This window comes from Parus major, chromosome 2, assembly GCF_001522545.3.
Source record: "Parus major isolate Abel chromosome 2, Parus_major1.1, whole genome shotgun sequence".
In the NCBI taxonomy this organism is placed as follows: domain Eukaryota; kingdom Metazoa; phylum Chordata; class Aves; order Passeriformes; family Paridae; genus Parus; species Parus major.
In genome coordinates this window covers 22,914,518-22,935,743 of record NC_031769.1, presented here as the reverse complement: position 1 = coordinate 22,935,743, position 21,226 = coordinate 22,914,518, and the positions used below count along the sequence as shown (strand labels likewise).

Below are 21,226 nucleotides of genomic sequence, written 5' to 3'. Positions count from 1 at the left end.
GACATAAATAAACAGTTTTCTAAATATGCTGCTTTTAACTAACCTGAGCGAAAAAGCATTTTCAAATCATACTGAACTCATGGCAAAAATATTCCTTCTATTTTGGTAGCACAGTGCAAACTTGTGACTAATTTTCTGGCTGCTGTCATCAATAAATTTCCTTTGGAATCACTCTTTGCTGTCTTTTCATTCCTACTGATTAATTTCTGTTTACAGTTTTCCACCTAAATTTCTCTAGCTTTGTTGCTATATTAGAGAAATAATGAGAAAGAAAAATATGGTAAGGCAAAACTTTCATTAGAGCTAAGCCTTCCTTAAAATTTTACATCTGCCAATTAAAACTGTTCTTCTACATTATTAATGACTATTAAACCATAAATTATTTCTGCTTCATACTATATTGGTAATTATTCTTAGGTGTTTATGAAATTTCAATCATTATAATGTACACTTGTCAACCAAACAGATTTCAGTAAATATTAAACATTTTCTAAATACACGTAACCAGCTCATTATCTAATTCTTGCAACAGGTTCCACTGGCTATCAGGCATGACCCTTCAGAGGTTTTGGACCTCTGTGATCCTAAAATAGATACAGGACATACAAAGCTGAATTCCTCAAGAAATCCCATGATGGGTCCTTCTTACCTTAGCACACTGCATATGGTTGCAGCCCTCATTCTTCTGGATTGGAGACTTGCAGTTGGCGCAGGGTTTGGAGTTGGTCAGTAACCACAGGCAGTTGGCAGCGTCCTCATAGGCCTCACTCACTCCCACAACTTTTTGAGGGTGACAGGAGGATGTGGAGCATGCAAAAATAGAGAGGTTGAAATTGTGCTTGTGTAATCTTGTGTGAGAATCAGATTAAGAATGATGCAAGTTTCCCTATTTCTTGACAAAATATTGAATTTTTTTCTGTTATATATTTCTCACATATATTTTATTATTACATTTCCTAATTTATACATGTATAATATTAATACACTTATTATTTCAATGTATTTCCACACATCTATTTTAATATAAATTTATATACAGTATATGTGACAATTACAATATATTAAAGGAGCAAATACATGTATGAAAAAAGCAGGTAGTTATTTTGCCTCTTTGTAAAATTTTCTATGCTTTCCAAAATATTTATAACATATTATGGAAAGGCTCTGAACTGTGGTAACCAAGTTAGTATATATTCAAATTGCTGTCATCTTTTCTTTTTTTGTTAACATCAACTAAGAAAATATCTGTCCTGTATAAACCCAACCTTTATTATTTTTATTTTTTTTTTTTTCAGTAAATATTACATATCGTTAAGCCATTTCCTACAACTCCCTTGCAGTTCACCCTCAACTTTACCATTATTGTCACCTATTGGCTTGAATTAGTTTTAAAGCAATAAAAATCTTCATGGAACACTACTCAATCATGGGAGTAGACTGAGCTAAAAATCAAAATTGGGCAGGGTAAATGAAGTTATATGCAGGAATAAATTGACTAATTAATGAAAAAAAGCTTTAAAATGAAGGAGCTTTGCATACCCTGACTGAACAACACGTGCATTTTCTGGGGAGGAATGTTCTACCAAGAACAGTTTACCACAGTGCTGCAGTTAAAGTGTAAGCAAAGCAGCTCCTCATTCAGGAGTATCATTTTCTTCCCCTTTTACCCTATTTTTCAATCAATGTTGAAACCAGTTTTTACTTAATGCAACTAAAAAAAAAATCTGTCTAAAACCAAAAGATCAAAACGGCAGCAAAACAGCCGTGCCCTCCCTGTCAGCCCTGCATGGCTCTTACGTTCTTCTGGTTTCATTTCAGATATTTTCTGTAGCCAGTCCTTCCAGGTCTGGCAGTCACAGGGTTCGTGTGCTTCACCAAGACATTCCCTAAAAAAGAAGGTGTATACACAATTACTTACAACTCAGAGATTTAGAATTAAAGTTGAAACTGGTTCAAGCAAAAAAAAACAAAAAAAAACAACGACATGCTCAGAATTTAATTGTCAGGAAAAAAAAAGCCAGCTAAATAACATTGTTTTAAAATACACTTAGACTACGTGCTCAAAAGCATGGATGACCATTATTAATAAAGAATTTAAATGAGACAGGAAAGGAAAGAAGCTTCTTAAAGTTACAATCTGAAATAAATCAGCTGGCTTGCAGTTTATTCTTATACCTGCATATTATTTTAGTGCCACAAAAGTGCTCATATAGTTTCTGTGATAAAAGTAAACCAGACTAGAGAGTTTATCCAAAAGCAAGTAGTTTGCTATAGCAGAAATATATTTTTGTAGAATTACTTGCATCTGTTCAGTTGCAATAATCAACCTTTAACTAGATTCAAGCTTTTAATCTAGAACAAGATTGAAGCCCTTCAACATCAGCACCAAGTATTTATGGATATTTACTCCTACCACCAGGGTGTCTTAAATGTGGGCTTGAACTTATTTACATGGACACAGTGGAGTGATGAGTCTCTTGAGCTTCTCCTGAAGTTCCTACTAGGATTAAGGATGGCAATCACTACTACACAGTGGCAGCAGATATATGGCTTCCAGATGGTGCTTCAGTGTGGATGTGTCAATATGCACTCCGGATTTGTAATAGCTCCTTTTTTTCTACTAGGATGGCAGCAAATAGCCTCAGACATCTGCCATATCAAAGTAAATAATCTCAGATGGGCAGCAGCTGAATCAGAGCATACACAAGTTTGCTGCAGATCCAGTGGTGAACCGCTCTCTTGCAGCACAGGTTCAGAAGCTACATCAATACTCTTCTGACTGCCTTTGTCCACATTTTAACCAGAAATTCAGAAACAAAGAAAAGGTTATGGGAACAGTTTTGAACTTTTTTCCCCTTAGCTAGTCTGCTAGCAAAAAAGCTTAAATTCAGTACATATGCATCTCTAGTTTAGACTTAAGATCTTAGCTGGGAAAGATTGTACTAGAATGAATAACTGGTCTGTAATAAGGTGATTTCAGCCTTGGTTGAAAGTTAACACCTTTCACATCTGTGGGACAGTAGGACACTTAAATCATTGACTTCAAGAGTGCCAACTCAGTATTTTTTGCCAAAAAGGACTGAAACTAGCAAAGATTTAACATTGACCAGCTCAGTTTTAAGTTAAAAGCTGATTGATTAGTCAATCTTTTATGGGGGAGTGGGAGGAGGGTCATGTGTCTTTGATACTTTCAAATTTGTAAATCTGTGGATTTTTAATGAAGTTCAGTCATATCTGTTTCTAAACCTTTATATCTATATCTATCTATATATGACAGTTACAATGGTTGTTCAAAAACAACTTCTCATGGAAGAAGCTCTTTCTTCAGCCCACCCCAAAACAAGCATTTTTTATGCTGGGATGTCATTTTACTAGAGTAAGAGCATTGAGCCTACTGTTTGTGAAAGTTTTTATGAAAGTTGTATTTTGGATAGACTTCCTGACAGCAGTGAATGAAAGGAACTAAGACTGAGCAGCTGTGCCAATTAACAGCATCAGCCTCCCCAGACGCCTTGCTCAATACTCAGCAGGATGATTTATTTGAAGGCGCAGCACATACTTATTAAAATTGTAGCAAGTTTCAACACAACAAGTTAAAATTCATGGAAGGCCTAAAAACATCACCAAAGAAGAATGTAGTTCTGTCTTTTTTTTCCCTCTCATGATAATATATTTTGAACCAAAACCGGAAAACACTGTTGCAACTTAAAACTGGCATCCCAAGTGCACCTGGGGAGTTGTCGCTCCTGCAGAATGAGACTCTGCCCCTTGCCCATATCTAGGATGAAAGGAGTGAGGACTGACGGTACAAAAGTGTGCACTGCCTGCTAAGACTGTTTTCCACAAGTGTCTGCTTGTTACAATTCCTTGTGCTTCTGAAACTGGATGAAAGAGGTTCTAACATGTTGAATGGCTCTGAGAATAAACTGATGTAGGATTTGTGCACAGTTTTAATGTATACTGCATTTAAATAACTCACAATGCTTTTTCTGAAAGGGAATAGGATTTTGTATTTGCCACAACTGATTTTGTTGAAGATGCTGTTATTGGTGTGTAATAAAAACTCAGTAAATTCTAGGGAACTCTCCATTGAAGAGGAACATTCCTACTCTGACATTAAAAAGAAAAAAAAAAGAAATTGCTCAATGGAATCAGAGAATTTTCCTGCTTTTATGAGCAGGAAGGCTATAGATATAAAAAAAAGTAAATTATTATCTAGGGGTTGGTTTTCTAATACATAAATTCTGAAGAATCTCTTATTGAATGCAGCATCAATTGCTATTACAGTGTCTAAGCTGCAGATTACCAGGATAAAACTTGCAGAATTGAAAGAAATATGGAATTGTGGGATGTGCTGATGGAAATTTAAAGAGACAAAGCAAGCTCCCTTTAAACACACAGTGATGATGAAACTCTTGAACTGAGAATGCACTTTTTCTTCAGAGGAATTTATTCATACATAGAGATTTTGTACAGTAAGACTAGTGGGGTGTCCTCAGCAAATGGTTTTAATTTGAGGTACTGCAGGATGCTTTCATTGCTAACAGAACTTTCTTGCCATTGCTGAAACTCTCCATTCACTTTTGTAGGAATGAAAAAAGAGGCTTTGGAAAGGTCTTCTTGGACATTTTCTTGCTAACATGAGATATTTTTCAAGACCTTAACTGTGCAGTATTTCAAAGCATTAATTAAAAACAAAATATACAGAAATATTATCAGGAAACATAAAACACCCATTTCTCTTAAAAATTAGTCACTCAGAGAACATTTTCAGCCTCAGAGAACATTCTGGGGAACTACTACATTCATTTAATGTAAAGGAAGCACAAGCTACCATTGTCTGAAGGCTCATGTCAATATGACACTGAAGTGATCTCAGGTTCCTTCAGGTTAATGTAAAAATTGTTTGTCATCAGAAGCAAGGATGAGAGCATGGTACCTTCTGGTGGAATAGTACTAAGTTTTATTGTATGTTCATTGGTAAAAAACATTTTCTGGTTTGTTTCCATGGGATTTGTTTCTTTTTGAGTTCTCCATCCATTGTAAATAACTTCTTTCGAAGTTCTGTTATCTGGCTTCTGTCGTTGTTTCATTAGGTCTTTTTTTTTTTTCTCCTCTTTCTCCTTTCATTCATATGGGGAAAGAACTAAAATCAGAAGCATCTTTCATTAAGAATTATGATATTTGGAATCAAGCAGATGATTTAGGATGTCCTTGTATCATGGTTTCAATTGAAGAATTGCTGAGCCTGTCTAAATGTCTGTACTTTGGTTGACCCTTTTTCATTTCCCAAGAACATAAAGAAGTCCTGCTACAATAGTCATAAATTGTCAGTCTGATAATGTCAAGGAAAAATATGCCAATTTTTTTTTACTTTTGTTGATGCTGTTATGTCCTTTTCTAGGAAGTGCTGAAGATTGGCAGTCTGAGAGTTGTTTTACAAAATATCTGGCTTTTTACTCCTTCTTGAGCTTGTACCAATCTTAAAACTCAGTAGAAGGTAACAGAAAGAAAAAGTGCTGAACCTGAAGTGAAACAAAGATTGGAGCGATCCTGCAAACAGAATAGCTATGTGTGAAGTAAATGGTTCTTCGTGGCCCTATTTAAACTCCAGCTTCTTTGATGTGATTCTAGCAAAATTCAGAAAAATCTAAACATTGCTGGTTTTTTTACACTACAATTGAGAATGTGCCATGTTTCGATTATACAACTAGACAGACACAAATTATTTCTCCTCTGTCCCCTCAGAACAGAACATCACAACATTCCATGCTGTTGTTCTGCACCTAACAGAGCCAATAATGACTGTTGGATTATAAATTTTTGCAGTGCCCCAAAATGCTACAATATTTGTGCACATGAGGTTATTTAGTGCATGGATAGAGGATAGTACAGTCATACAACATTCCATACTAATTCCTGTTACACTCTTGGTGCCACATGGGACTCTTGAATTAGTCCCTGGAATAGCAGTGTCTGTGAGGTTATGTAGATTATGTAGATGCAGGTAAGTTTCCAGTACTAACCAGCAGAAAAGATGTCCTTTTCCACAATCTACTGCAGGGGCTTTTAGCATAGGGAAGCTAAGTGTATCTGATCCTGTTGAATTTGACCCTTGTCTTGTTAACCTTACTGCTCTTTCACAGCCAGGTATAGGACACCATTTAATAGCAGGATTATTTTCAACAAAGGCCTGTAGGGAAAAAAAGAAAAAAAGCAAAATATTGTACCACGTAAGATCAGATTTCATTCTTGATTTAAAACAATCTGTATTCATAATCTTCCTTTGAAGGAACAAAGCCAAAAACTGTAACACCAGTCTTGATTTAAAACAATCTGTATTCATAATCTTCCTTTGAAGGAACAAAGCCAAAAACTGTAGCATCAGTCTTGTAGCTACAAGGACGGACTTTTAAATGTAGTTCTAGAAAGGAAATTATTGAATTTCCACTTTTTTTTTTTTAGTAACAACAGTACTTCAAACTTTCACTAAGAATGAAATTACTTACATTCTAAAGAAAATGTTCAACCACTGTGTGTTAAATCCTTTATGATGTGGCTTACAGTAAACTTCTGCTATATACACACTGACAATACCTTTATTAACAGAACTGATTCTTTCAGTTGAAAGAATGAAAACTTTCTGATTAAACAAAAATCCCACAATAAACCAGAAATCAGAACTAGAGTGACTCAGTAATTTATTTCCCATATTTTTTGGCTAATGTATCAGGCCTTCTTTTGTAAAAAGTGTATATAATAAATGAGGAGAAAAAAGAAACTTCCACTACTTTGCTTCAAACCTATTCTGATCATCAGTCAGTTGAAATAAAATATGCAAAAGATGAGTCAGATCTGGTAATTCAATTTGCATCTTACTGTGTATTAAAGAGACTTGTTGCAGAGAAAGTACTGTACTGTAAATGAAAAAATATTTCTGTACCTCTGCCCTGCCACTACTGATAAAGCAGCACATTTCTCAAGACCAGTTCATTACTTCACTAGTATAAAAGAAGAAAGTTGAATTAAAAGATTACTTTTAAAAACAAATTGCAATGATGAAAACAGATACATTAAAAAACCCAGGAAAACCAAATGAAGCTTTTCCTACTCCACCCACATACAGCAAGCATGTCAAGCATTGTACTAGGAAGTTTTTTAAAAGGAAACAGGTACTATTTCTGAATGCAGTAAAAATAATCTGAAAGCTTTTAAAATTCCAGATTGCAAACACAAAGAGCTCTGACTGATTAAAACCTTCATATCACCTGTTACAAAAATGAGTTTGACCAAATTATTTTATTAATACTGCATTAGGCAACATAATATGGAAATGGCATTTCTACTTAAGGAATATATGAAGCGTTTCTTTTTTTCTCCATGGTACAGCAACATTGATATTATGCTATATAAGAGCCAATACATATTTGTACATATTTGTTTATGAATTTCTACTTGGAAAGTTACAGATACATTGGAGCATTTCATACAGAAGCTTTAAGTCACTTTTTATAAAATGGAATAGAGCTCAAGAGTACAAGAACAGTTTGATAATTTACCTTAATGTCAAATTGAAGGTATCTCTTGTCCATCTCCTTGGAAACCACACTTTCTATGATGTCTACAGGCACAAGCTGGAAACAATCATATGCTGGGCAAAAAATGTTGTGAGCTTCACCTTCCTGAATTTTCAGATTCAGAAATCTGCAAGAATTTTTCCAGTCATTATTTGTGAATAAAAGTAAAAGTTAAAAGGCTGTTGAGTACTTTACAGTATGTTCACATGTATTTACAATGATTACTTTTTAAACAGAGAGTAAGAACTGTCCCTTTCTGCTCAAAAGAGCTACAAATTTGATGAACAACATAATTAAAAAAAATAACACTGCAGAGGTTCAAATATGAGCATCATCAACAATATTTAGCCCTATGTTTGTGGTTTCCACCCTTGCCATTTATAAGACAGCTCTGCAGTGTTTAATTAAACTGAGCATTACTTCTACTTTAAATCAGAAACAGAATATCTAAGTGTAATTAATCTAGGAAATAATTAATTGAATATGCAATTAATTCCTACAACTCTGCTAATAAAAAAAACTAGGTCTGTTTTTGGACATGAATGTCTAAATGGCAACCTTATTAATCCCTGACCACCAGAACACAAGACAGAACAAGCTCAAAAATCTGCTGAATGCTGGACTTCAACAGTTGTTTAGTTTCAAAGCTGTAACAGGCTTATTAATCTGACATCAAGGATGATACCATTCTAACTTTAATCATTTAAAGGACAGGCAGTTATTCTAAGGTGGTCACCTGAGATCCTTTAATAGTTAAGGTAAAGATACCTCTTTACCTTCAATTCATCCCATCTTAGATCTGTATCTTAGAATTGGGTAACTCAGTCCTGGCTATGCTCCAAGTGACTTAGGAATGACTGGCTCAGAAAGATGAATTCCACCCTTGATGTGCCACCACAAACACTTGCCACTGAGCTGTGGCTCTGAGCCTGTGGCTCTGAGCTGGACCCTGCGTCCTGTACAAAGGACACACAGTTCAGCAGCCAAATTAGAAGCTCCACATCAAACCAGCGATCTCTTGGTAACTCCTACATCCTGCCCAGGGATTTGCTAGGCAAGAGAAGCACAACTAACAATTTTCTTGCCACTGAAAAGAACTGCCTTTGGAAAGCTCATATGGAAAAGAAAGTGCTCTTCCTTAGCACCAGGCCAACGGGTTCATAGAAATGGAGCTGATCTGCAGTAGGAGTAGCTGTGCTGAAATGGTGCTGCAACAAGACACTACAGGGGTAGAGATCAAGTAGTACAATCTCCTGAATGGGGACACAGATGAATACAAAGCACTGCATAGAGATATAATTATTCCTGGGAATATGATTAATATTTATACTACCATCTGAGTTCTTCACTAGCATGACTACTCTGACCTATGCAGTAACAAGAGCATTAGATTAATAGAATTTCTAAGTAAAATCTACCCCTCAGTTATTAACCCTCAACATAAAGAAAGAATTTTAATAGCTTTTCTGATTGGAAATGGATTCACAATGCCTACGTTTAGTGTGCTAAACTCAGAGATGGAATTAAGCATGTGCTTAATTTAGAAACTCTAAACCCCAGTGCTGCACCACCACACACACACACTGAACAAATCAAGAGTAGGCTTATCTATTTACACACAAGATTAAAACATTTGATTAAGAATTTTGCTTAGTCAGTACCAAAACAAACATTACATAAGCCTAAACCAGTTGGTAACAGATGTTTGAGTGACAACTAAAATATCTGTTAGGTTCAAACCAGCAACTCTTTGAAACCCAAACAGTACTTTCACATTAGCTGTTTATGGTCTGTTTTTCCTGCTCAACATAGCCAGTATCAAAGTTTCCCAAATGACAGAGAAGTACATATACTCACGCCTCCCAGCAAGCTCTGCAGAAGTCATGTCCACAAGGCATATCCACTGGGTCTTCAAACACAGAAATATTACACATGCAAATGTCACACTGTAAATGACAAAAATGCTTCTGATTAAGAAATACCCTAAAGCTTTTTGTATTGTTAGCAGAATGAGTTATGTTGGAAAATCTCAGGAAAAATTTAAAGAAGTGCTCGGTAAGGGAAATAAATCTAACTATTCAGACAAAAAAAAAAGTTATTTAAACTATAGGAATGTGAAGGATTTAGTATCTCTGTTTCCATAACTCCCTATCCAGAGAACATATTTTGGGCTGCTTTTTGCTGCGTCCTTGAGCTCAGGAAGTGCTTCACCCTGGAGAGTGCTGGAATCTCAGAGTTAGAGTTCTAGCTGCAAATGGGAGCTGTGTTTTTCATCAGCTTCCCAGACAGCCAGAAATGAGTTTGGAGATGATAGAAGCCACAGGAAATGTTTAGTATCTCACACAGTCAGGTCTCAATCAAGGTTTAATCAAGGAGCAGTTTGAGTGTGCAGCAGCAGCAAATACTTTAAGTAATAACTTAAAGTATTGCTTTAAGTAAATTTTTTACTTTAAGAAATAACCTACATATATATTATTTTTTAAAAAGACTTTGAGATTTTTGATCAAAATGAAGAGTAAGTTACACTACAAATACTCCAACAGAAGAAATAATTGCTGATTTTTTCAGAAGTAGCTAGTAAATTAAAAATAACACTGAATAAATAACACTGAGACCCTTACTCTGAAATAGTTAAAGAGTAAGGATGAAAACACTCATTGCTTATGCTTATACGTGAAAATAAATATTAATGTTTTTAATGAAATACAAAAGGATTTTTCTTTTCATTGAAAGAAAGACACCATGAAAATGTATTTCAACTTTCAATGCATAAGGTATTATATACACATAGAACATTTTCAGAAAGTTAGCCTGTGGTATGCTACTTTAAAAGCACTGACGTTACAGCCAAAACAAAAACAAACAAAAAAAAATTGTCTTTAGAGTGTAAAACTCAGTGAACATATGTATTGTTCCTTCAGTCATTTAGCCTTATTGTCTTGCCAAAATTAAATATTTTAAAAGTTGACAATGCATTACAAATAATTTTGTTTTAAATGTATCTTTAAAGTAAGGAATTAAATGAAGTCCTGAGCTCAAAAGATCAAAAAAACCCCATTCACTATAACTATTTATAAAATAGGATACAAAGGACATTTACACCTTGTGGCTTTATTTAATTCCTTCCTTTTAGTGTTCATTTTGCTGGCAAAATGGGATTTGATGGTTCAGAAAAGATTCTTAAACAACCAGGAACACTAAATGTGTATCTCTGGACTTGGACTGAGACACACTAGAGCTATAATGGCAATCATTGTCCAAACCTGCATTCCTGGCTTATGGACCATCAATGAAAAACAGAACATAAAATGTAAAACTGAAGACATATAATCTGTTCAACATTTTAATTGGGAATTATTCACAGACAATATTTAACTGCAAATAAATAAAGAAATAAATGTACAATAACAAGATACATTCTATATAGCTTCTTTTACAGTATTTTACAATTAAAGTAAAATATTTCTCTGTAGGAATGCAAGATCTTAATTTTAATATGAGATTTAGGAATGATCCATTTGAAAGACTGAATGTAATATTCTAAAAAAAATGCTTAGATCATGGAGCAATAGTTTTATAATGCTGCAGCTGTGGACTATTAAAAAGAGAACTCTGTCTTCCAAAAGAGCCACACAGATTTTAATGAAAGGCGCTTTCATATTTCAAATTTGCAATAGCTTTGTAAACTGCTTGAAGCAGCCCACACATAGTAAAAGTAATTATAAGCTTACAGTACACTAGTGGGCTGACATTTCAAAATGCAGACAAAGACAATTTTGTTTTCTAAAGAAAAAATTTTCAAAAGGCAGGGTTCACAGAACTGCATACATTCAGGGAAATGGATACAATGGAAGTGAACATCTTGATAGGGATGAGATGAGAAGTTCAAAAGAGCCAAATGCACTGATGTGACTGTAGCTGTCTAAAATGAGAGTTTGTGAGTGACAGCCAAGGTAAAAACACAATGGTTTGTATTTGCCAGATGCTCAACTGCTTGATCATATAGAATGTTTAAGGTGTTAACTTCTCTGATCACCACTTTTGGAAAGAGAAACACTTTATACTTTCACAAAGGTATTTTTGTATAAGCTCCCCTGTCTACACAGGTGCACTGTGTTTAGAAGTCAGCTGTTTTGCCCTGCTGGTTTGAGATATGTCTATAAATTTACCACAGCTGTGTCCATGTCTCCTGGTGAGGGGCTGATTTCATCAGGGGAAGTGACAGAGGAGCGAGTAGTGCGTGGAGTCCGCGGGGAAGGGAGCGTGTCCCACGCGTTGTATCCGCTCGGAGGGGGAGTGGGCATCTGAACCCCTGAACGCTGGCAGCAATTCTCCGGGTTACACATCCAGGCTTCAAGTAACTTCTCCCTGTCCCAGTCTTCCAGAAATATAGAGATACAGGAAATTATGCACCTGACAAAGTTTAAAACATATTTTGCACTCTCAAAAGAATATATAAACATTAAACAAAACCAAAATAAAATTAACTATAATAAAGTGTGATAGAATGGAACTTCAGACATTATATTTCAGAGAACACATTACAAGGTAATATGTAATGCATTACATTTTTGTAAATAACTGCATCACAAGCATCGTCTTTCACTGTAATATGTCTTAACATTATTTTTGTTATTTATTTACAGCAAATGTAGTAGCTAGAAGACTCAATTTAAAACCAGAACTGTACTGACTTTCACAGACAGATGAAAACATACCAGCCCTCACACCACTGAATTTTCTTTTTTTTTTTAATGAGAAAAAAGTAATTGTTTAATATGGATTCAACTTTATCTGTTGTTTGTTTTTTTTTTTTAATGGAGCAGGAAATACAGGAAGAAGACTAACATCTAACTGGATTACAAGGTTTGTGACTTAATGAGTTTCCAGTCTTTATATATATGCACATAAATTATGTGTTTCTGGGTGGGAAAAAAATCCACATAAGTGAAAAGAAAATTTTATATATTCTCACTACATTTTATTCTATAATTTTGTTAGTGAATGTTATACTTTTATTCATAATTAACACTGCCCATTTATATACAAAGAGCAACTAGTGAAACAAACACTTATCTTAACACTAAATCAGATCTTTCCTCACAATTGTTTGAAATGTATTCTGTTTCTGATTCCTATGATTAACACTAAAGGTATCTTCAGAACAGCAGTTTTTTCTACCAAAAATACTTAGAAGTTCTCATTTAAATATTAATCTATCAAATTCCTATACAGATTTGAATATAAATTCATCAATACTACATGCAGATCAGACAAACTTGAATTTCATAAATTATAAGAAATTTCCCAATTTTTCCTACCACTTTAAATAAATATGTTAAAGTTTGGGGATTTTTTTAAGTGCTGGGTACTCCCAAAGAAACACCAATGTTATGAACTAAAAGATGTTTCATTTTTATAAGGAAAAGATAGTTTTCCCATACTGTATTAGTGCTGGGGAAAAAAGATATGTGTTCTAAGCACTGAACTTAGTAAAGGTAGTGCCCCTGTTAAAAAAAAATTCTTTGAGCTGCAGATGATTTATTGATAAGGTCCTTACTTATCTAAGCTAAAACATCACAGGTTGAATGTTTAAAGATATGGATCCTGAACACATTTGCACTTCAAAATTTATAAATTTTATCAGCATTTTTCATACTACCCTGAATTTATAACCTTTCAGAGAGAGGCTGACTGATGTTAAGATACAGATAAAATTTGCTAGAAATTTTCTTGAGCTTCTTTGTTGCACCGTATCTTTAAAATTAGCAAGGGTTAAGACACTAAATGGATCCACTGTGTTCTCTTTACTAACTTATGAATTTTAGTAAAACACAAGGTTATATTTGTTGAACTGCATATTTTTTATCCTGAAATCCATTGCTGTATAATGAACTAGAAGAGAAATAATGTTGAAAAAACACTTGCAGAAAAACTGTAAAGTTATCTGCTTTTGTGACTGCTACAAAAAACATTTTTTTCATCTTGGCTTTAATTCTACATGTGTCTCTCAATTAAAAGGAAAAAAAGGAAAATACACTCTTAACGTCTGTGTCAATAAATTGATATATTTGTACAATTAAAGAAAGCAAAGGCTGGTGAATTAAATATTATATGCCTGTAAACTATTAAACTTGGTATATAAGCATGATCTCTCCAAGAATTTAAAACATGCTTTTCATACCTTGTGTGAATTAAACCAAGATTTCATATTATTTTTTTGTGAATTTCAAGATTTAATGGCAAAAATTACAATTTGTCATTTGATGTCAATTCTCTAAACTTCTGCAAATACCTGAGTTATTTCCTAAGTTGAATCAATACAGCTAAAGGCAAAACAGTTGACTTTCTCATGACTTGCTAATTGTCCGTGCTTCTTTCTGTGCACTGGCCAATTGCATTAAGTTACCAGAACATCACTAAGGCAACATCAGTAGAATGACCTTTCCAACACAGACTGATTTCTTCTCAATTTTCAATTCCTGTTTGCTAGATGCTGGCAGACATTTCTCCACAATTTACATCAACCTCACTGATTTTCAACTAATTGCAGACCGAGCTGAGAGTTTTAACAGTATCACCACAATTTTCCTCTTCAAAATATCTGCACAAGTTGTGGAGGCTACTCAGTCAAGTATTTATAATTTTTAGCCTTACTGAGAATATTCTGAGAATACAATACACCATTCAAATATTGCACATATTATAAATACAATATAAGAATTAAAGAATCAACATAAAATATATATGTAAGGACTGTGCCTTAAATATCATACTACTGGCACAAGTTCATATTTACTTAATCCAATGTTAAAAGGAACACAAATACCAGCTATGGAAAAGAATGTAAAAGAGATCAGTTTCAGGTACCACAACTCCTCATGAAAGTGTACCAAAAGCTGTGGGTTTAAAATAATGTCTATTTCACTTTTCCCTCTCCCGCTGACTTTAACAAGGAGCCCACAAAAATAAAAGGGTATGAAAGCTTAATCCAGCAACACAGTAATGAGCATGCAAACCATTAACTGCCTGAGTAGTTCCTTTGGCATAAAGTAACAATGCAGATGCTTCAGTAAGCGTAAGTTTTGAATCATTGAATCAAAGCCTACAGCTTACACAGAGTTTCAGAGATACTTTTGTCTGGAGAAAACACACTGAATTCAATATATCCCCTTTCTGACAACCCCAGTTTAACTTGAACAAGAGCACAGTGTTATTTTACTTCAGTGAAAATAAACTAGTTAGATATGCACATGGAAAAGCATACCCTGGATTAAAAGTGTAGCTATAAAAAATCCTCCAAAGGACATACACTCATATAATTTGAACCCCAAGACAATTTCCAACCACTCATTACAGTGGTCAGACTGCTTTTATTGCAAGAAAAAATAAATTCAAAAAATGTTGATTCAGTTTTATACCCAAATACATAGTGGCAGAAAACCAGTGGTCTGACAAAAATAGGTTTGATGAATTTGACTTTTTTGACATATAAGACCACGTAAGTTTTACTCCCATGTCTCTCACCAAAATAGGGCAGTTCTGTTTTTCCACACTGCTTAAGGTAAACTCTCTTCCATTATAATTCCTAGTTTGAATCACTTTTCTGTTGGCTTCCCTGTCTGCCGGAATGTTTTCTGACATATTGCAGCTGTACTTCTTTCTGAAGTACTGTGTGGTCTGTTTCCTGCTATTAACCATTACTTCTCTTTTACTTGGAAATAAAGTGCAAACATAAAACTGTGGTTTTTAATTTGCTGAAAGCAGTTTGTTTAGACTTAAAGGTTTGGGATTACCGTGTGCCCGAAGTAGAGCTTCTGCAGTAAAGAGAGGGGCTTGAAGCATGTCAGCAGATTCCACAATCAGCATATCCTTAAGCCTTCGCAGATCTTGAAGTCTTAGCCCTTCATATGGCTTTAAGAAGAAGAAGAAAGATAATTTATGTATAATACTTTCAAGATAGTCTCTAATAGAATATTAGAAAGAAAGCATTCAAAGCTCTGTTACTGATCACCATCTCAACTGTGAGGCAGTACGGGACAAAATCTATCCATTGTGCACACCAATGACCATGCAAAGTTATATGGAAACACTCCATATGGAAGAACTCTCTAAAGTTCATGATAACAGGAAGCCATCAATGATAAGCTAGCCTAACACTGGCTCTCTCTCCCCAAAAAAGCTAGATTTTAATCTAGATGAACTTTGATTCAGTGATTAGGCCTCAGGTATTGCCGAATAGGTATGAGAATGCATGACAAGATTTGAACTAAGGATTTAGAGAAGAGTCAGATAAGGGACAGGTCATCATACACTGCATATAGATTCTCTGACACTATACATTAATAGAGACCCCATTAACTCTGAATTGGTCTGGAGGAGGATACACTGAAACATTAGACAGTGAGAAGTTTGTGAGCAGAATCCAGTATCTGGATCTTCTGAGGCAATATCACCCTTTCAGGAGCAAATTCAGTCCTGCATAGGACAGATGAGACATGCAATTAGATGTTCATAGAAACACTATGAGGGTTAAGGTTGGAAGGGACCTTCATATGCCATGTGTTTCAACTTTCTTCCTCAATCAGGGTCACTTAGAGCCAGCTGCCCAGGACCATGTTCAGCTGGCTTTTGGGTATCTCCAAGGCTGGGGATATATTGTACGTGGAGATACCAAAACTCTTTTTGAGAAACAATGGCCAACTCTCATAGTCCTACAGAGAGCAGATCATCCAGCTGCCTTCCCAGTTTGGAGATCCATTCCCTTATTACAGCATTAAAAAAGGTCAAATCAGAAAGACAAAATGAAATAATTTTAGGATTCTGAATTTAGCTCCAACCAAGTGAGCAGAGATACACACATATGTTTGCAGACTGCTTTTTAAAACTAAGGAAGACTGTGACAGCAAATAATGTATTTGTTAGTGTTGCAGTAGTGTTGCCCTATAGGTAGGAAAAGAAAAAAAAAAGTGGGAGGGTCTATAAAGGGAATGGATACTGAAAGGATGTGTAAAAACCACTATTCTTACATGCACTGATTTTATTTATTTATTTAAAGGGTAAGCTAACAGTAAGTTAACAATATATTTAAAGCATTTGATATAAAGTGTTACATGCTCAGAACTAATCAGGAACATGGCCACCAAATGACAGTTGTCTCCAGCAATTTGGAGACGGAAGGACACAGCAGCATTGGTGACAGATAATGACAGCCATGGCTATGTGTCATTATTTACTATCTATATTTTGGTTTTATGTAGACCACAGTCCAGTGGACTCTCCAGTGCTAGATTACAAGGACACAAATGTATGCATAAATATGTAGACAGAAAGCAAAAGGCTGGTTGTATCCTTGAGAGGTTACAATCTAAATAAAAGTCTGCTCTCTAAGGATAACAAGCAAAAGGCAGAAGTGATGGGGAGAATGGACACCCTGGATTTCCAAATGATTTTGTTCTTTTGATTTTGTTCTTAGATACCTACTCTAAAAATGTAACTTGCTTCCTGCATTCTAGACATCATAATTAACTCCACAATACATCTAAAACCATAGCTGACTCACACAAGGACATCTCCTGTTAGCTAATCAGTGAAAAAAACAGGTGCTTCTCCATACTAGAAACTTGTTATCAACAAGAGTAATGCTCCACAGATCTGCACTGGGTCTTTGTTCTTTTTGAGAAAGCAAGCAAAGCAGAAGAGAAGTGACCTGTGAGTGTCCTGACCTGTATCACGATTGCTCAAGTTCAGGCAGTTTCTTTATGTCCTTCCAGTGCTGATCATGCATGACTCAATAAAGGACAATCTGAACGTTAATGGCTTGCACTGAAATAAATCTGGGCCACTTGGATTAATAGCAGTCTGTAATTTAACTGACCTTCTTAACTTATTACAGAAGAGATAATTTTTAAAAAACATTTCAGAGAGACAGGGATAGAAACAACTGTGTGCCAGAATGGTTATCATTGTGCTGTATATACAGCAAAACAATAGAAGCAAAATGGTCATGACTGAATCTAAACTCCATTTTGAATTGCAATTGTAAAGCATTCAGCTGTGTCAGCATAACATTACTCAATTCTTTAAGACCATACACATCATAAGAAAAAATATCTTTTCTGTTAAACTTGCAACATATAAGCATATTTTAGGACCTGGTATTTTATCCTGAAGTGCAGATATGTTCAGAATTATATTTAACTGATTGGTTCTAGGTCAAACACTGGCAAGTATCTCCCCTTGAGTAACAGACTATTATATTATCTATGCTGGAGCACGCCACACAACCCAGCAGGGAGTTTTGGATCATCAGTTTTTAAGAATCCTAATTTTATCTTTTTAAGTAATGAGGGAAATGTTCCCTAAGAATGTGTTTGAAACATCAGACATTTGTTTCATAAAATAACATATGAGCTCACAAAAGAAGCTGAAAGAAAAGAAATTTTAGACCGGCACTATTAAGGAGGCTAATCTGGAAATTCCAGAGTGAAGACTTTATACAGTGGGAACCTTAAAAATGTTAATGTGTACAATGCAATCTTGTAGAGATTTGTGAAGATACAGTCTTTAGCTATGAGGATGTAACATTCATCTAATATGTAATATCACAGAGGTTTGTTTTTAACTGCTTCAAACACTGATGACTTATCTCTGCAATGCCACGTGCTGTAAAGGATTTTGATTACAGTTTACGATGCTTGAAAACCTCCTTTAAAGGTCATTTATGGAGGAACTCTTTATTGATATTTGCTGTGAAAAAGACATTGTACAATATTGGCATCATTTAACTATATAATGATTTCAAAATGTACTATTAGAGTTACTACTTTAATGCATTACTGAGCTTCTTACTACAGATTCCAACACTTCTGTATTCTCAAGAGCCCCTCTTTGAAACTTTCTTCTCCAGTTTTTACTACCAACATTTAGATATAATAAATTATACTATTTTTTTTCTCCTGAAAGTATTTCAGTAAGTTTTAGTAAGTTCATTACTTTAACAGTTAATTTCAAGCTATTATTACTTTCTTCTCTTTTAAAGCACCATTAAAATAGACGGGGAAAAGTAACTCTTTGCTAAAGTGATGATTATATAATTAAATGGTGCCAAAACACTTCATGTAAACATCCTTCTTTATGGGTGGATGGAGTTCTACAGTTAATGGAATAATATATTAAAAAATTATTTAGACTCCACTTAACTCATTCAAGTAAAATTATATGCACTATATATATATATAGAGAGAGAGAGAGACTACATATATCTTAACCAAATGTAGTCCCCTTCTCTCCTTTCACTTCATAAACCATCCTCTACCTGTAAAATAAATTTGAATAATTTAAGATAAGTCTTTGCACTTATGGTATTTATATTACTTATATATTTATATGACATTAATTCAGGAACTGAAAAAAATAATTCCAGTTATTATACACTCAGTAAATCTGATACAAATCTGTGATACACTCACTAGCAACATATTTCTACAGTATTCCGTGGCACATATGTAAAAGGAATAAGGAAATTATATATTTTGCTATTGCATAAGGTATTTCACTGTGTCTGGCTGACAACCAAAATGGTTCTGGATGATCTGCTCTGAGGTACTGCTCATTCCCAGGTGTTATGTAAATTTAAAATATTACCTGAAAGGAAGGACCCTTTCAGTCTGAGGACTCCCAGGGATACATTACCAAGACAAATATGCTCGCATGCTACAACAAACAGCAATGTAAAAGACTGTGCAAAAGAACAACCAAAATCTGTAAAAGCAGCTTAAGAACAGTCACTTACTGTCCTATTACTTAGCATATCTTCAATTAGATTTAAAAGATAGATTTAGATTTTATGTAACAAAGGTTTTTCTTTTTGAGATTATTCATCAAAGTAAGAGCAAAGAATCAAGAAAATAAGGATTGTGTCCTCCTGTAAACATAGCAGGCTTGGAAGGGGAAGTATTGGGTTCTATCATCCCAGATACTACTGTGCAGATCTTAAACACTGGAGTTAAGCCCATTTGGCTGTTTTGTCTGGGAAGAAACTCTATTCATGGCTCTCAAATGTTTTATCTTTTCCTGTAACCTTCATTCAAAAGATGCAGTTCCTTTGAAAATGCATTTCTTAGTGTTCAAAGTTTTTTAATTATTCATGAATGAATATTTTCTGTTTTGGAAGAATATTGAATGGCAACAATTACAAGCTGAATACTATGCTAAACAAGCATTTTGTACGCTCTGTCCCTCAGTGTTTAATAATATATAAAAATGAAACTGAGAGAAAAAAAGCAGAGGATCATCCTTGAGAGGAATTTCTGGTGAAGCATCTGTGCTCTGGGGTTTTTGACAGAGGCATCACCATAGCCAGTGAGTGGTAAGTGCAGCTGTCACTGCCCATCCCAGACATTTGTATACCAACCTGGAGGATGAGGACATGCAGTCATTTGGAGCACAGCTCAGTGCAACTCTTTCTAAGGCTGTTTTTTCAACTGCTTTTGGCACTCTGGGGGCTAAGATTGAAAGATTAACTTCTCCTGGCTACATGCTCTTGGCATCTCCCTTGTGCCAGCATTTGTTCTCTTAGAGATAAACAAGATGTTCGAGATATTATCCCACTGGAAAGTCATAAAGAAAGGGGGGAAAAACCAGCAGGGAGCACATGAAGACAGAATTGTTCTGTGTAAATCCCTAAGGTCATCAATTGATGTACCAAATTCCAAGCTCACATTTTTTGGCTTGTGAACACTTAGAACACATGGGAAAGCTGCCCTGGTATGTGAGATGGACAACTGTACAGTCCCTTGTAACTATCAAGTCTTTAAGCTGGTTTTGCTCAGCATCTACCTTAAAGAGGCATGAGACAACATCTTCTCTTGCAGAAAAGCCTATTCAAATGGCTCTTGATTTGTTCCACCCATATCTGTAAGTTCCTTGTCTTCTCAACTGTGCTGGTCCATATGCCAGCAAACCCCTGGTTTATGATGGTAACAACTATTCAACTTAAATAATACAGTTACAATATTACCACTCTTTAAAACTTTTTCTTCTTTTAAGCCAAAACATTGCTATGATCCAGCTGAAAACATAACCTTCTGAATAGCTATACTTGCATAACCAAAGGAGTGGTAAACTGCAACTGTGGCTAGAAATGGCTGCAGCCTTTTAAAGTGTTTCTGCCAAGAGAGGAAATACAATTTCAAACTATCTTCCTACAATATGGATGCCTCTACATGGAAATATTCAAAGAAATTAAAGTGAGTTAATTTGCTATTTCAACATGCTAAATATATTAAACTTCATCTCTAAATGTCTTATCTAGGAATAAACTATCTAATTAAGGCTGTTTATATTTGAATTTATCAGAGAAAAATGGTCAAAAAATTAAATGGACTTTCTTACTTGCAAATGAAAGTGATCATGAGTTGCATTTTTGAGGGGAACAGTTAATGTGATCTAAGCCTACTTACGTATTTTCTTTCAAATATCATTAGGTCATAAGTGGGCCCAGCTAGTAAAAGGCTAAGCCATGCTATTTCTGAAGGGAGTAACCATACAGAAATCTATTGTCCTTTAATTTAAACAGAATTAATTTGTAATATTTACTGAATCATATAATTTATCTAGGTATTCTTATTTAGAATTTTAGTTAACTA

At 34.8% G+C, this 21,226-nt stretch overlaps 1 protein-coding gene across 5 annotated transcripts in view; it reads right to left on the bottom strand.

Moving 5' to 3' along the window:
* The window catches only part of ANKIB1 (ankyrin repeat and IBR domain containing 1), an 88,747-nt gene that overhangs the window by 14,769 nt on the left and 52,752 nt on the right, over positions 1 to 21,226 (bottom strand). For all 5 annotated transcript variants that reach the window (XM_015617650.3, XM_015617653.3, XM_015617652.3 and 2 more), the window contains 7 exons: positions 15,374 to 15,491; positions 11,747 to 11,955; positions 9,435 to 9,523; positions 7,560 to 7,704; positions 6,027 to 6,193; positions 1,798 to 1,886; positions 650 to 780 (listed from right to left, as the gene is read on the bottom strand). In XM_015617650.3, coding sequence (XP_015473136.1) covers positions 650 to 780; positions 1,798 to 1,886; positions 6,027 to 6,193; positions 7,560 to 7,704; positions 9,435 to 9,523; positions 11,747 to 11,955; positions 15,374 to 15,491 — 948 coding nt within the window. The remainder of the gene's footprint in view (positions 1 to 649; positions 781 to 1,797; positions 1,887 to 6,026; positions 6,194 to 7,559; positions 7,705 to 9,434; positions 9,524 to 11,746; positions 11,956 to 15,373; positions 15,492 to 21,226) is intronic.